Genomic DNA, 13,467 nt, shown 5'->3' with positions numbered 1-13,467 from the left:
GTTGCCTTTTAACTGTGCTTAAATTGATATTCATATCCTAGCTATCTGTCTGAAGTAGCCTGAGTTGATATAGCGAAGGTATAAACATATCTCCTGCAAGTGAGTGCTTCTGCAAATCCTATTTTGATAAGGTCTTAAATCTGTTGAGATCAGATCATAAAATTCCCCTGCAGTTTCAGCAACTGGTAAAAACACCTCTCAACAATTTTGTTCTTCTAATTTTGTATTCAGACAGTGTAACCTCCCTTCGTAAATCCCTTCTCCCCACCGTGGGTGGAAAGCTGGGCAACATGTGATGTGGTAGCAATATTTCAAGTGCAAATATTAAACTTGGTTGGTAAATTTTAATCTACCTTTTCATAATTTCCTGGCTTATGTGGACTATTTTTAGCATATGAGAGCTTAGAGATTTAGTGAGAAATAGGCTGTAATAACTGAAAATGCCAGACAAGAGTCTTCTCATTTAGAAACTTACCAGGTAATAAGTTCTTCATCATTGGATATGACTTCCCCGGTGATGTGTGGAATTTGGGGCTGAGGATGGATGAAGGTGTGATGAACGTGACGTATTCCATCAAATTCCATACAGAATGCATGCAGGTAGTCCCTGAAGAAGAGCCCTGTTAAGTCGATTCTTTATTTCGGATCGCAGAATCCCAAGTTGCTATTTAACTTAAGGAAATCTCTTTAGCAGGTGGCTTTTTATGGCGGGCAGGGTGCGAATGCTTACAGCCGCTGAGCCTGCCAAGTTATTATGAAACCCTGAGAAGATAAAATTGAGCAAAGAACCACCCGGTAGAACGTTTCAGCCCTTAAACTCTTATGTGATTTGCTGTTGATACAGAAATCTATCCTTTGAAGACGGACTCAGAGTGGAAACGTGCTCTGGAGAAATCTCTTATTGACGCTGCTAAGTTTCCTCTTCCAATGGAAGTGTTTAAGGTAAGATGTTGATTCCTAGCAATTTATCTGCTCTTTTTGAGAATAAACCCTGTTAAGAAGTTGCCTGCTTCCCAGTACGTCCCGCTATTTAAAAAGCTACCTTCTTGACTGGTGTCCATTTTAACTGTTTAAAACGCTGTCTATTCCATTTTGCTCAGTTTTGTAATCTTCCCAAATACCCACGTTCCAAGATAATGCTTAAACCCTTTTTATTAAATAATTAATAAGGATATTATAAGATAATCCGAATCTGACTAAAATTTTTTTTCAAGATTTACAGTTCTTTTCCATCATATGAGATTATAGAAATTGCATTTTCACCCTCTCACTCCTTACCAAAGAAACCAAAGAAAATAGAGCAATCTAATTTTGTTATTTGCTTGATTAAAAAAATGATGTTTTCCCATGATGGCTCAGACAGCTCCTGCCTCTGGGTAACCAGATCCCTGACTTTGGTGTTAACCATGTCCTTGCCTGTCTGTGTCGTGTTACTACCTACGTATGTTTTCCTTAATGTCATACATCTTACTCTTGACGTGTACATGAGGAGCGAGACCAGCCCTGATTGTTGCAGGAGGTGGCATTTTCTTGCTCTCTGGAGTGGAGGTAGCCGGACGTGGCCTGGGTACTAAACGGGCCTCACCTTCCACTGAGTTTTCAGGGAAGTTAGGTAGGCATAGTCCTGAGCTGACCTTGGGGAGTTGGTTGGGTCATCAGCCAGACTGCGTCCTGAACTCCGGGTGCTGGCCATCCCTTAGTAACGCAGACTGCGTCCTGAACTGCAGGTGCTGGCCATCCCTTAGTAACACAGACTGCGTCCTGAACTGCAGGTGCTGGCCATCCCTTAGTAACGCAGACTGCGTCCTGAGCTCCGGGTGCTGGCCATCCCTTAGTAACGCAGACTGCAGTCCGTGGGTTTACCGTCTCTGCTTGTCCACCTCCGGTTCTCAGAACACACCCAGCACCACATTTCTGTGCAGTGACTCCAAGCTTCCCATCTGCTCTGGGCGGCGGGGCCTCAAGGGGCCCCTGGGACCTTCTTCAGAGCATGGCCAGGGCGAGCCAGGTGTCATTAACAATCTGGAGCTGACTTACTCTGGCGTTTTGTCCTCAGGTTACGAAGATGATAAAACAGCGCAGCCTCTAGCCCTGGCAGCCTGCTCTGCCCTCATCCTGAGGGACTGAGAGAGTTGTGATTCTGTCTGCATACGTCTCTGATGGCTTGGGTCTAGAATTCTAGGTCGGCTGTCCCTTTCGTCGAGAATCCGGAGTTACTCACTCTTCCTTTCCTCCTCTGAAACCGTATATTCTTTTTCTCCACTGTTGTGAAATTTCACGATGGTTGACCTTTGCAGGTGTCTATGTCCATCTAGAGGGCAGGGTACGTTGGGTGACCGCCGCTCATGGCTTTTAATTTTGGAGATGTTTCTTCTCAGGTCCTGTCTTCCGTCTCTCTTGTTCTCTTCACCTGTGACTGTGTGGCTGTGGGGCTCTCGGCCTGGCACTGCAGTGTTTTTCTGTTTATTTCAATGTTTCATCTTCTGCTCCGTCTGCTCTGCTGTCAGACGTTTTCTCCACTCAGTGTGCTGTTGGACTTTCACGAGCTCTCGTTCGGCACTTTTTTCTGTGAGTGCTCCTGTTCTTTCAGCCTGGAAGCACGAGTGTTTCTTGTTGGAAGTATTGATTTTTGTCAAGTTGTTTTTTCTCCGGAATAGTTTGCTTTCTCCACGTTGCTTTTGGTTTCTGTCATTCTCGCTCGAGGCTGTCCTTGGGTGTCTGAGAATCCTTCCCCGTGCTCTGGGGTAAGAGGGAGATGTGAGCGCTGAGGGCGGGGCTGGGCCGTGCAGGGAGACCTCCGTAGTACGGGAGCCTCTTCTTTGTGTGATGATTTTTTTCTCTTTAGCTGATTTCCGAGGAGGAGAATTTCAGCTTCCCACCAGGGGTTCAGGTCCAGCTGCCCGCGTCACTAAAAGCTGAGTGGCAGGAACAGGGCTTGGGATTTCCACCTTGAGTTTGTTTGTACCTGCACCCACAGACTAGGGGCCACCTACTTTATCCTCTTCACAGGAGACTTGGGGACCCCTGGTCTGTAGAGTTGGAGAGGGAAGGATGCCTGGGATCTGACTGCCTCTCAGACAGCCCGCCACGCTTCTTGCTTTATCACCTTCCATTCATCCGCAGTTTCAGACGTACCTGCTGTTACTGGTTTCTGAGCCTTCTGAAAGTTCTGCCCTGTTCATAGGACTGCATCTCAGCTCTTCTGCAGGAGGCTTGAGATTTGGCTCTGTTGAATAAGTTTAGTTATTTCTTATTCATGTGTGTTTTATCTTCTCTTGTTTATTTTTTTCTTTTGGCTGTGCCAAGCAGCATGTGGGATCTTAGTTCCTGGATCAGGGATTGAACGCACTTCCCCTGCAATGGAGTCATAACCACATTCTGTCTTACTGGCCTGCCAGGGAGATCCTTAGTGGCTTTGTGTCTTTAAAAAACTTTACTGTGATTTTGGTTAGCATATAGGAAGAGGTGAAATTAATGTGGGTTTTTAATCTACCATCTTTTAATCTACCGTCCGAGACTCCCTTTTTTTTAAAAGTCTTGTAGCTTAGACTGTAGGGTAAAGTTCTCAAATCATTCATTCAGTGAAACATAACTCCTTGGCTATAATCATACTCAGTAAATATTTCTCAAATATGGAATGAATTCTTGAATGGACAGATTAATTTTACTCATTGATTTGAAATATTTTGAGTTAATAATATATGAATAGTCACAGAGTCATTGGATATGCAGATTTATTATTTAGAATTATGAATACCAAGATTCAAAATATATAAACATTAATAATTCTTATATATTTTTAGGGGATTTCCAGGTAGTGCTAGTGGTAAATAACCTGCCTGTCAGTGGAGGAGGTGTGAAAGACATGGGTTCTTTCCCTGGGTCGGGAAGATCCTCTGGAGGAGGGTGTGGCAACCCACTCCAGTATTCTTGCCTGGGAAATCCCATGAATAGAGGAGCCTGGCGGGCTGCAGTCCTTGGGGTCGTAAAGAGTCAGGCATGACTGAAGCAACACAGCACACATGTATATTTCTAACTAATAATTAACTAATTTGTTAGCTGTTTATTGAGTAGCTACTCTGCATAGTGCTCTTGACCTGGTTCCAAGGTTTCATAATTGTTTATATTTTTCTCAAAAACAGCAGTTGCCTCCTTCTCTCCCTTTAATGTTTTCTATTAGAAACCATGTTATTTCCATGGAGTACCTGAGAATTGTCCTCCTCCTCAATATTTTGTTTATAATTGAGTTGCTTTTTAAAAATTATTCTATTTTGGTGTATAGTTGATTAACCATGTTCTATTAGTTTCAGGTGTACAGCAAAATGATTCAGTTACACATACACATGTGGCTGTTCTTTTTACAATTCTTTTCCCACTTAAAGTATTAAAGAATATTGAGCAGAGTTCCCTGTGCTATACAGTCGCTGCTTTAAAGAGTAGATACTGAGTATTTTCTGTTTTTCACAGGGTCTAAGGGTGTATGGAGTGGGCACTTAATAAATAAAAATTGGCAGAATTGAAAATTCTGTGTTCTTGAAGCTTATGAAACACTTTATAAATGTTACCTTTTATTTCAGTTTGGTGGAAAAGAAAGGGGAAATTTTCTGAAACAGATTTTGTATGCAGTGAATGTTTGTGCAGTTAATTTTGAAATCCTGAGAACGACCACCGTGTTAGTTTCCTAAGACCGTTGTAGTAACGTGCCACAAACTGTGTAGCTGAAAACAACAGATATGCACTTTGCCGCGGTTGTGGAGGCTGCAGTGATGTCCAGGGGTCGGCAGCGCGCCCCCGGAAGGCTTTGAGGGAGAAACGGTCCCTGGAGTCTGTCCTCTCTTCTGGGGGTTGCCCACGGTCCTTGCTGTTGCTTGGATGTGACTGCAGCAGCAGCCCAGTCTCTGCCTCTCTCTGTGTGGCCTTCTCCCTGCGTGTCTGTCCAGACTTCCCCTGTGGGGTCACCGATCTTTCAGTGTGGGCCTGTGCTGACGCCGTGTGACCTCCGCTTCGCTTGAGAGCAGGAGCAGGGACCCTTTTCCCAAACCAGGTCAGATTCACAGGTTCTTGGTGGAGGTGCCTTTTTTAAAAAGAGATGCGGTTCCACCCAGGACAACCATATTTCATGTATGTACATTAATCTCAGAAACCACCGAGTAGTATTTTCTACTGAGTAATTCCACATGCGTGGAGGTAAATTATTCATATATGTTACATGGGGGCATGGGATGAGATTCAGACTCTCTTAGCAGTTGAATTAAAACAAGAGACAATTTATTGCCCTTGATTTGAGAGAGCACGTTAAATGATTTTCAGATGCCATATTTTACTGAGAATTCTGACTTCCCTATTTGAAAAGTGCAGACAAATTTCAAAACGTTATCTTCAGAAGAAACATAAATTAATGAAATGGGTGCCAAAAATGGGGAAGGGATTAAAAAAATATTTTTTGTTATTGGAAAATAAATAGTGAACTTTTGTTTCTTGAAAACCAGTCTCATCATTTAGAGACCCAATAGATTTGATAAAGAATAATCTATAACAATACTAATTTATTTGAGAGAAAATATTAGGTATATATTCCTGCACTACAAATCAGCAAAGCCTCTCACTGGCTATTTTTTTTTAACATTTTATGTTACTTTTGTAAGCCATCATATACTTAACGTAGGATACACCCCACTGTCAAATAAAGTGAAATGCCCCAGTTTCAGTGAAAACTTTTTACTTTTGTCTTCACAAAGGACTACCAGGGTAGGTTTCTCTTAAGAGTTTTTTTGTCATGAAAAATGAAGGACAGGGCTAAACCAGTTTTTGGCCAGTGATTTCTTACCTGCTTCAGTTCTAATTCAGGAAGTATTTATTAAAATATAAAGAGTGGATTTGAGGGAATTTAGTTAAGGTTTTAAAATAGGGCCAAGGGAGACTAGACCGTAAGAATCTAATGATAATCAATGTATTAATTAATGTATAATCAATGTAATTATCAATGTGTTTCATATGCGAGACACTTGGAAGCCTTTTATAATTACTGCTGCTTTTCATTTTCTGCAGTTCTTATAAATAAGTCGTAATCTGCCATGGTGACCCCTCTTGTTTGCAAATGTTACATTACAGAGGTTTCACGGACAACTCCCATGTACATCAAAAAGACCTGCAAATGAGAAACAGCAGTTCCTAATTTGCCAGGTGATTGAAAAACAGGCCTTTTTCCTTAGAGGAATACAGATGCTTAGCCCAGGAAAAGGGGGCTCTTCAGAGCCCCTCATTCGTGACCACACCTCATAATTGCAAGAGAAGTATGTTCTTTGGAGTGTCACTAAGGTCCATTCTTCATTTTTAACTCTTAAAGAAGTGAAATTGTCTGAAGACTTTTTTCCATTCATTAACAGCAACAAAAAAAGCTTAAATCCTCAATGTGAAATGCCGAAGACGCTATTTAGAGACATGCGGGAGAGTCAAGGGAGCTCTAAGAACTGAGGTGGGGGCCGGAAACCCCAGCGTGCTTCCCAGGTCAGGGTCCTTGGATCTGCCCCCTACCCCCTCCTTGGTTTGGTAATTCACCAGGACTCAAGGTTGCTGTGATCACGGTTGCAGTTTATTACAGTGAGGGACCCAGCAGGCAAGGGGCTTCCCTGGCGGCTCGATGATAAAGAATCTGCCTGCCAGTCCTGGAGACGTGGGTTCCGTCCCTGATCCACGAAGATCATGCATGCCAGGAGTAACTAAGCCTGTGCACCGCAACTGTTGAGCCTGGGCCCTAGAGTCCAGCAGCTGCAGCTGAAGCCGGCGTGCCCTAGAGCCTGTGCTCTGCAAGAGAAGCCACTCCCGTGCGAAGCCCGCGCCCCTCAGCTAGAGGGCAGCCCCGACCCCCCACAGCTAGAGGAAGCCCACGCAACAACAGAGACCCAGCACAGCCAAAAATAAGTAAAATTGCGGAAGAAAAAAAAAGTTTCCTTAAAAAGAGTAAAAGATAGCTGGCAAAATCAGCCAAGACAGGGAATGCAGTGAATGCTGGAAACCACACACACACGCTTACTCACCTAGAGTCCTCTTCCAGAGAAAGTGCACAGGATGGTCTTAATTCCTCCCACAGCATGTTGGCCCAGCACGTCCTGGGGATGCTCGGAAGAGACTCAGAGTGTCCGGGGCGGTCGTGGGGGCAGGCAGTTGTAGGTGCCCTTTGCCCAGCAGGCACCCATCTTCCAGTTGCCTGGAGGGAAACTAGGGGTGTTGGTATAAACTGTATGGTTGGTACAAACTGTGTGGGCACAGTGGGCCACTCTTACATTTAGGGAAGATTTCACGTCCTTGTTGGGTCCTGTTAATCTGCCTCCTGACCCTGGAGGCAGGCCTTTTTCAGGCCTGCTGCCTGTGCCAGTTCTGGTCTGCACACCTCCATGCCACTCGTCTATCAGCCTCTTGGCTCTACCAGCAGAATCCAGAATCCCGAGTCCACCCACCCTTCACTGTGTCCGCCACCGCCACCCCAGTCCAAGCTTCTATCCTCCCTGGACTCCTGCATCCATCCCAGAATTTGCTTCCGGGCTTGTTCACTCACAGCCCCTCTGCAGACTGTTCTGAGAGCCGCCACACGGATCGATCTGAAACAGGATTCAGATCATGTCACTCCTCTGCTCTGTGGTTCCTGATGGGACTCCCGTGTGATGCTGGGGTCCCCACCAGCTCTCTGAGCGCCTCTGCTGCTCACGGGCCCCATCGGCTCTGCTCTGCCACCAGCTTCTGCCATCCGTCCAGGGCACAGAGATGCCTGTTCACGGGCCTTTGCAGTGATGCTCTACCTGGAGCGTGATTTCCCCTACTCACGCCCCTCACTGTCTTCAAGTCTCTGCTTAAAGTCAGAAAAAGCATCCTCATGCCACCTCCCCAGCCTTGCAGCATGCTTGGCATTTATCCCCTGACGCCGTCTGCATCAGGTTGCTTTCTCTGGGTCTGCTCCGTTTCTTCTCCCTGGAATGTACGCTCCATGAGAGCAGACTGCTTCTATTTTCATGAGCTGGCACCTTGAACACTTCAGCCATAGGAAGCACTCAGTACGTCTTCTTGAGTAGGTTAGTGAAGAAATAAGTACAAGTCTCAGCTTGGATAAAAGTTCCCATCCATTGTGGCCGCCTTGACCAGTTTCCCATCAATACATGTGGCCATGGTGGAGGTTAAAGGGGTCAAGGTCATGAGAGCTGAGGCTTTGACTTTGTCAGGACTCACAGCAGGTAAAAGGTGTGCCTGGTGCAGTGCATGGTAAGATTCCCAGTCTCCTGGTGTCCCCCTCACAGCTCAGCCTCTGTCGTCTCTGACTTGGGTAGCGGTTGAACAGATCCAAAATTAGGTATCTGTAACTGATACCGTGTTATAGATGTTCAGTGCCCTTGACATCTGTAAATAAGGGGCCTCTGCTAAGGACGAAGTGGTAAGTTAAGCCTAGTTTGGTTTCATCTCAGGTGACGCCTGTCTCATTTTCATTGCTCCTTGTTTTCCCGTAAGTTCATGTTTGATAAACAGAGAGGAGGGACCACTGAGAAAAGGCTAATTGAGAAAAAAAGATGCTCTGTGTGGCCATTGTGATTTTTTTTTTTCCCCACATACACATAAAGACAGACATTCCATGCACGTATTTCTTCACCGCTCAGAGTGTACAGGCTGTGCTCGTAACACATGGGACAATCCCCATCTGTTATTCTTTAGCTCTTTCCAACTTTGAATTATGTACCTGTTGGTGCGCTTGTCAACTTAACCCTTAGGAGAGAAACCCTCGTCTGTTTTCTCATCTGAGACCAAGGTCACAGGCCAGAGAGAGAAGGTCAAGTGTAGCCAAGAGAGCTTTCCTTTCTCATTCTGTCTGGTCCGGCCGAAGGGGTAAGAGACAGTGTGAACCGCTCTTACCTCAGGTTGTCAGGTTATGGTTTCTATGGCGACCGACTTCTTCCCTTCTTGGGCAAGCTGAATTCAGCAACACTGTAAGACTCATAGCTGAATTTGGCCTTCAGGTCGGACCCTTGGATTCTTCCAGAATTTGCTCGAGGCCCCCTCTGTAGGGCCCGAACTTAATTTCTTGAGCATGACAGTCCCTGTTCCACCCAGCAGCATGTCTGATACCAAATAGTGAAGCAGTACTTTGGCCACCTGATGTGAAGAGCCGACTCATTGGAAAAGACCCTGATGCTGGGAAAGATTGAGGGTGAGAGGAGAAGGGGGCGGCAGAGGATGAGATGGTTAGATAGCATCACTGACTCAAGGGACATGAATTTGAGCAAAGTCTGAGAGACGGTTAAGGAAAGAGGAGCAGTCCGTGGGTCACAAAGAGTCAGACATGACTTAGCAACTCAACAAAATGTTTGTGTGACGCATCGTGACTCTTTCTTTCTCGTCAACTAAAACCCAGTGGTTCTTTGAAAGAAAGCCTGTCTTACACAGCAGGTCATGTTCTCACTGGCCTGAGGGCTGGAGCCCTGTGATCCTGCTGGTATTGCTGACTTGACCTCAGAGTTTCTGCCCAGTGGTGGGCCCAGGGCTGCCCTAACGTGGACTCCGGTCCCGCACACCCAGGCCTGGGAGCTCAGTCTCTGCAATTCCCCTACCATCTTGCTCTTTCTCATCTCTTTAAAGACTCAGGCAGGACAGCCTCTCTGGGATGGTGAATCACATCAGTTTATGTAATGCTTGTCCTTTGCCACTTAGAGAAACCAGAGGAGGGGCTTGTGTGTGTTATTTTTCACACGTTCTGGCTTCTTGAACTGTAGCCCGTGCGTTACAGAGCTCAGAACACAGTGGGGACAACCTGTTTTTACGTGTGTTGGGAAAAATCTTGTGAGACCTGCTGAAGAGGGCAGCTTGGTCCAACAGGAAAGGTAACGGTGAAAATCTCAAAGCCCAGTTGTGTCGAGAGTTCAGAACAAACATCGTATAGACACATATATACCAACTCTGAAAAAAACGGTGGTGATGAAGGTGTGTGCAGGGAAGGAATAGAGACACAGAGTGGACGTGTGGACACCATTGGGGAAGGAGACAGTGGGGCGAGTTGGGAGAGTGGCATTGACGTATGTACACTGCCGTGTGTAAGACAGCTCACGAGTGGGAGGCTGCTGTCTAGCACAGGGAACTCAGCTCGTTGTTCTGTGATGACCCAGTGGGTGGAACGGGAGGTTCAAGAGGGAGGGGATCTATATACTTAGGGCTGACTCACTTCATTGTACAGCAGAAACCAACACAGCATTTTAAAGAAACTATCAGTTCAGTTCAGTCGCTCAGTCGTGTCCGACTCCTTGTGACCCCATGGACTGCAGCACGCCAGGCCTCCCCGTCCATCACCAACTCCCAGAGCCTACTCAAACTCATGTCCATCGAGTTGGTGATGCCATCCAACCATCTCATTGTCTGTCATCCCCTTCTCCTGCTTTTCCCAGCATCAGAGTCTTTTCAACTGAGTCAGCTCTTCACATCAGGTGGTCAAAGTATGGGAGTTTCCGCTTCAACATCAGTCCTTCCAATGAATATTGAGAACTGATCTCCTTTAGGATGGACTGGTTGGATCTCCTTGCAGTCCAAAGGACTCTCAAGAGTCTTCTCCAACACCACAGTTCGAAAGCATCGATTCTTTGGCACTCAGCTTCTTTATAGTCCAACTCTCACATCCATATGACTACTGGAAAAACCATAGCCTAGACTAGACGGACCTTTGCGGGCAAAGTAAAGAAACGATAAAAAAAAAAAAATAGTGATGTCTTGATTGTGGGGCCCTGCGCTGCTGCCTGCAGGCTGCTAGGTAGTGTCTTGCTTTTAATTCTAAACACTGAAGAATTACAGTCCATCTTGGTTATCTTTGCTGTGATTTGCCTGGTCAGGAAACTAGGATCCCACTTGCCACACTTCATTGTTGGTTAGTTGCTAAGTCGTCTCTAACTCTCCTGGCCCCACAGACGGCAGCCCACCAGGCTCCCCCGTCCCTGGGATTCTCCAGGCAAGAACAGTGGAGCGGGTTGCCATTTCCTTCTGCAATGCATGAAAGTGAAAAGTGAAAGTGAAGTCGCTCAGTCGTGTCCGACTCTTTGCTACCCCATGGACTGCAGCCCACCAGGCTCCTCCATCCATGGGATTCTCCAGGCAAGAGCACTGGAGTGGGGTGCCATTGCCTTCTCCTTATCTCCTGCATGACAGGTGAATTCGTTGCTGCTGAACCTCTATGGAAGCCCGTAATCACTGTTTACCTATGTGTGTGTGTGTTCCTGTTTTTTTTTTTTTTTTTTTTTCTTATAGTGGTGCTGTAAGTAAGGTTGAATTTCTAGCCACTTAGTGTTTTTGTGGTGTTTTAAGTACTAATCAATGAAAGGCATTGTCCTTGCCCCTGTTGTTTTAAAACAACCAGTGTATCAGTTTGGGAACTAACTTCGGAAATAGTCCTGCTACAATGACCTGTTAACAAATTTTTGTGGTTGGGGTTGAAGTATGTGGTACTAGGTTTTCTCATGATTGCTTTTTAACTTGATTGAATGCAGGACTAGTTGATAAAAATTGGTATTTACAGCTGTAAGTAAAAAATGAAAACGCTTATTAGTGTTCAGCTTATAGATTTTTTATTACTTTTTTTAATAAAGACTTCGTGGGTAAGTTTAATTAAGTGCAATGGAATTGAAATACAATAATGCTATTGATTTAATTAATGCTGGCATCTTAATGTCCATTTTTAGATGAAACTAATGTAAAGAGGGTAATTATCTAATGACCGTATGAGAACTAGGTCTTTGGTAAGACAAAAGAGGAACAGTGTGATATATTGCATTGAATTTTTTTTTTAGCATAACAGAACATGCTGATGTGAATAAAGGAATTAAAGCTTAGGGCATTGTGTATTGATAATATATATGTGAGTATAAGACTAATTAAAACCCCCCTTGGACTTTTCTGGAGCCTATTCTTAGAAATTATGCAAATTAAATGAAGCCTTTGAAAAGATGCTTATGCAATGTTTGAGGTCCCTGAAGACCAAAAAAAACTGGCATGTTGCAACTGAAAAAATTATACTGGGAAGTGTTCTTTTTTATTAATTAATTTATTTTAATTGGAGGCTAATTACTTTACAATATTGTGGTGGTTTTTGCCACACGCTGACATGAATCCACCACGGGTGTACACGTGTTCCGCATCGAGAGCCCGCCTCCTGCCTCCCTCCCCATCCATCCCTCTGGGCTGTCTCAGTGCACCAGCTCTAAATGCCCCGTTTCAGGCGTCGTTTTGGACTGGTGACGTATTTCACAGTTGGTAGTATACATGTTTCAGTGCTGTTCTCTCAAATCATCCCACCCGCGCCCTCTCCCACAGAGTCCAAAAGTCTATTGTTGACATCTGTGTCTCTTTTGCTGTCTCACATACAGGGTTATCATTACCATCTTTCTAAATTCCATATATATGCGTTAATATACTGTATTGCTGTTTTTCTTTCTGACTTACTTCACTCTGTATAATAGGCTCCAGTTTCATCCACCTCATTAGAATTGATTCAAATGAGTTCTTTTTAATAGCTGAGTAATATTCCATGGTGTATATGTACCACAACTTCCTTATCCATTTTTCTGCCAATGGACATCTAGGTTGTTTCCGTGTCCTAACTATTGTAAACAGTGCTGCGATGAACGCTGGGGTACACATGTCTCTTAATTCTGGTTTCCTGGTGTGTATGCCCAGCAGTGGGATTGCTGGGTCTAATGGCAGTGTTTTTGGGTATGATGTGCTGAAAGATTTTGATACTTATATGCAAGGGGACTGAATTGCATATTGTTTTTTGTCCATTTTTATATCCTCATGAGCAAAACTAGAACCAGAGGATTAAAGATTGAGGCTCAAATGGCCACTGCTGAAGGAAATTCCTGGAGTATTTAATTGTGGAACTGGGGCTGTAAAAGTTTGGTTTCTGTACAGGGAGTGAGGCACTGCTTTTCTTACATGAAAGTCTTCACTGAGTACATTTTAATTGTGTCATGTTAATTAGTTTAAACTCCCTCTCCCCCATGCCACATTCTTCCTATTTTTGTACCATGTGGGGTGTATTTATCTAACGAAGCAGGGCTGGCAAGAAGCATTGGCCGTTTGGAGAACCTGTGTTACACGTGCTAAACTGTAAGCGTTCCCAGCTCCTCAAGTAAATGGAGAGCAATCAGTGGGTTAAGATCAAGGAGGCATTTGGGAAATGAGGTGACCCTAAAATGGTCTTTATTTTTCCCTGTCTTCTGCCTCTCAGTTAGTACTCTTCACCTCCTTCTGTAGGCTAATCCTCTGGCACTTGCTGTGTCCTAGAGATCCTCAGTGTTCACCCTGAACCTCTGTTGCTCTGCCAGTGACCAATATTCAGGCAGCTCTGCGCAGTGTGTGCGCTCAGTCATGTCTGACGTTTTGTAGCCCATGAGGCTCCTCTGTCCAAGGGAGTCTCCAGGCAAGAATGCTGGAGTGGGTTGCCAATTC

General features: G+C 44.9%; 1 protein-coding gene across 1 annotated transcript in view; it reads left to right on the top strand.

The window, feature by feature from the left end:
- SFMBT2 (Scm-like with four mbt domains 2) overlaps nucleotides 1–13,467 on the top strand; it is a 178,486-nt gene that overhangs the window by 86,651 nt on the left and 78,368 nt on the right. Inside the window, exon 7 of the mRNA XM_018056961.1 lies at nucleotides 845–942. Coding sequence (XP_017912450.1) covers nucleotides 845–942 — 98 coding nt within the window. The remainder of the gene's footprint in view (nucleotides 1–844; nucleotides 943–13,467) is intronic.

Source organism: Capra hircus, chromosome 13 (genome assembly GCF_001704415.2).
Source record: "Capra hircus breed San Clemente chromosome 13, ASM170441v1, whole genome shotgun sequence".
Lineage (NCBI taxonomy): Eukaryota > Metazoa > Chordata > Mammalia > Artiodactyla > Bovidae > Capra > Capra hircus.
This window is presented reverse-complemented; position numbering and strand designations above follow the sequence as displayed.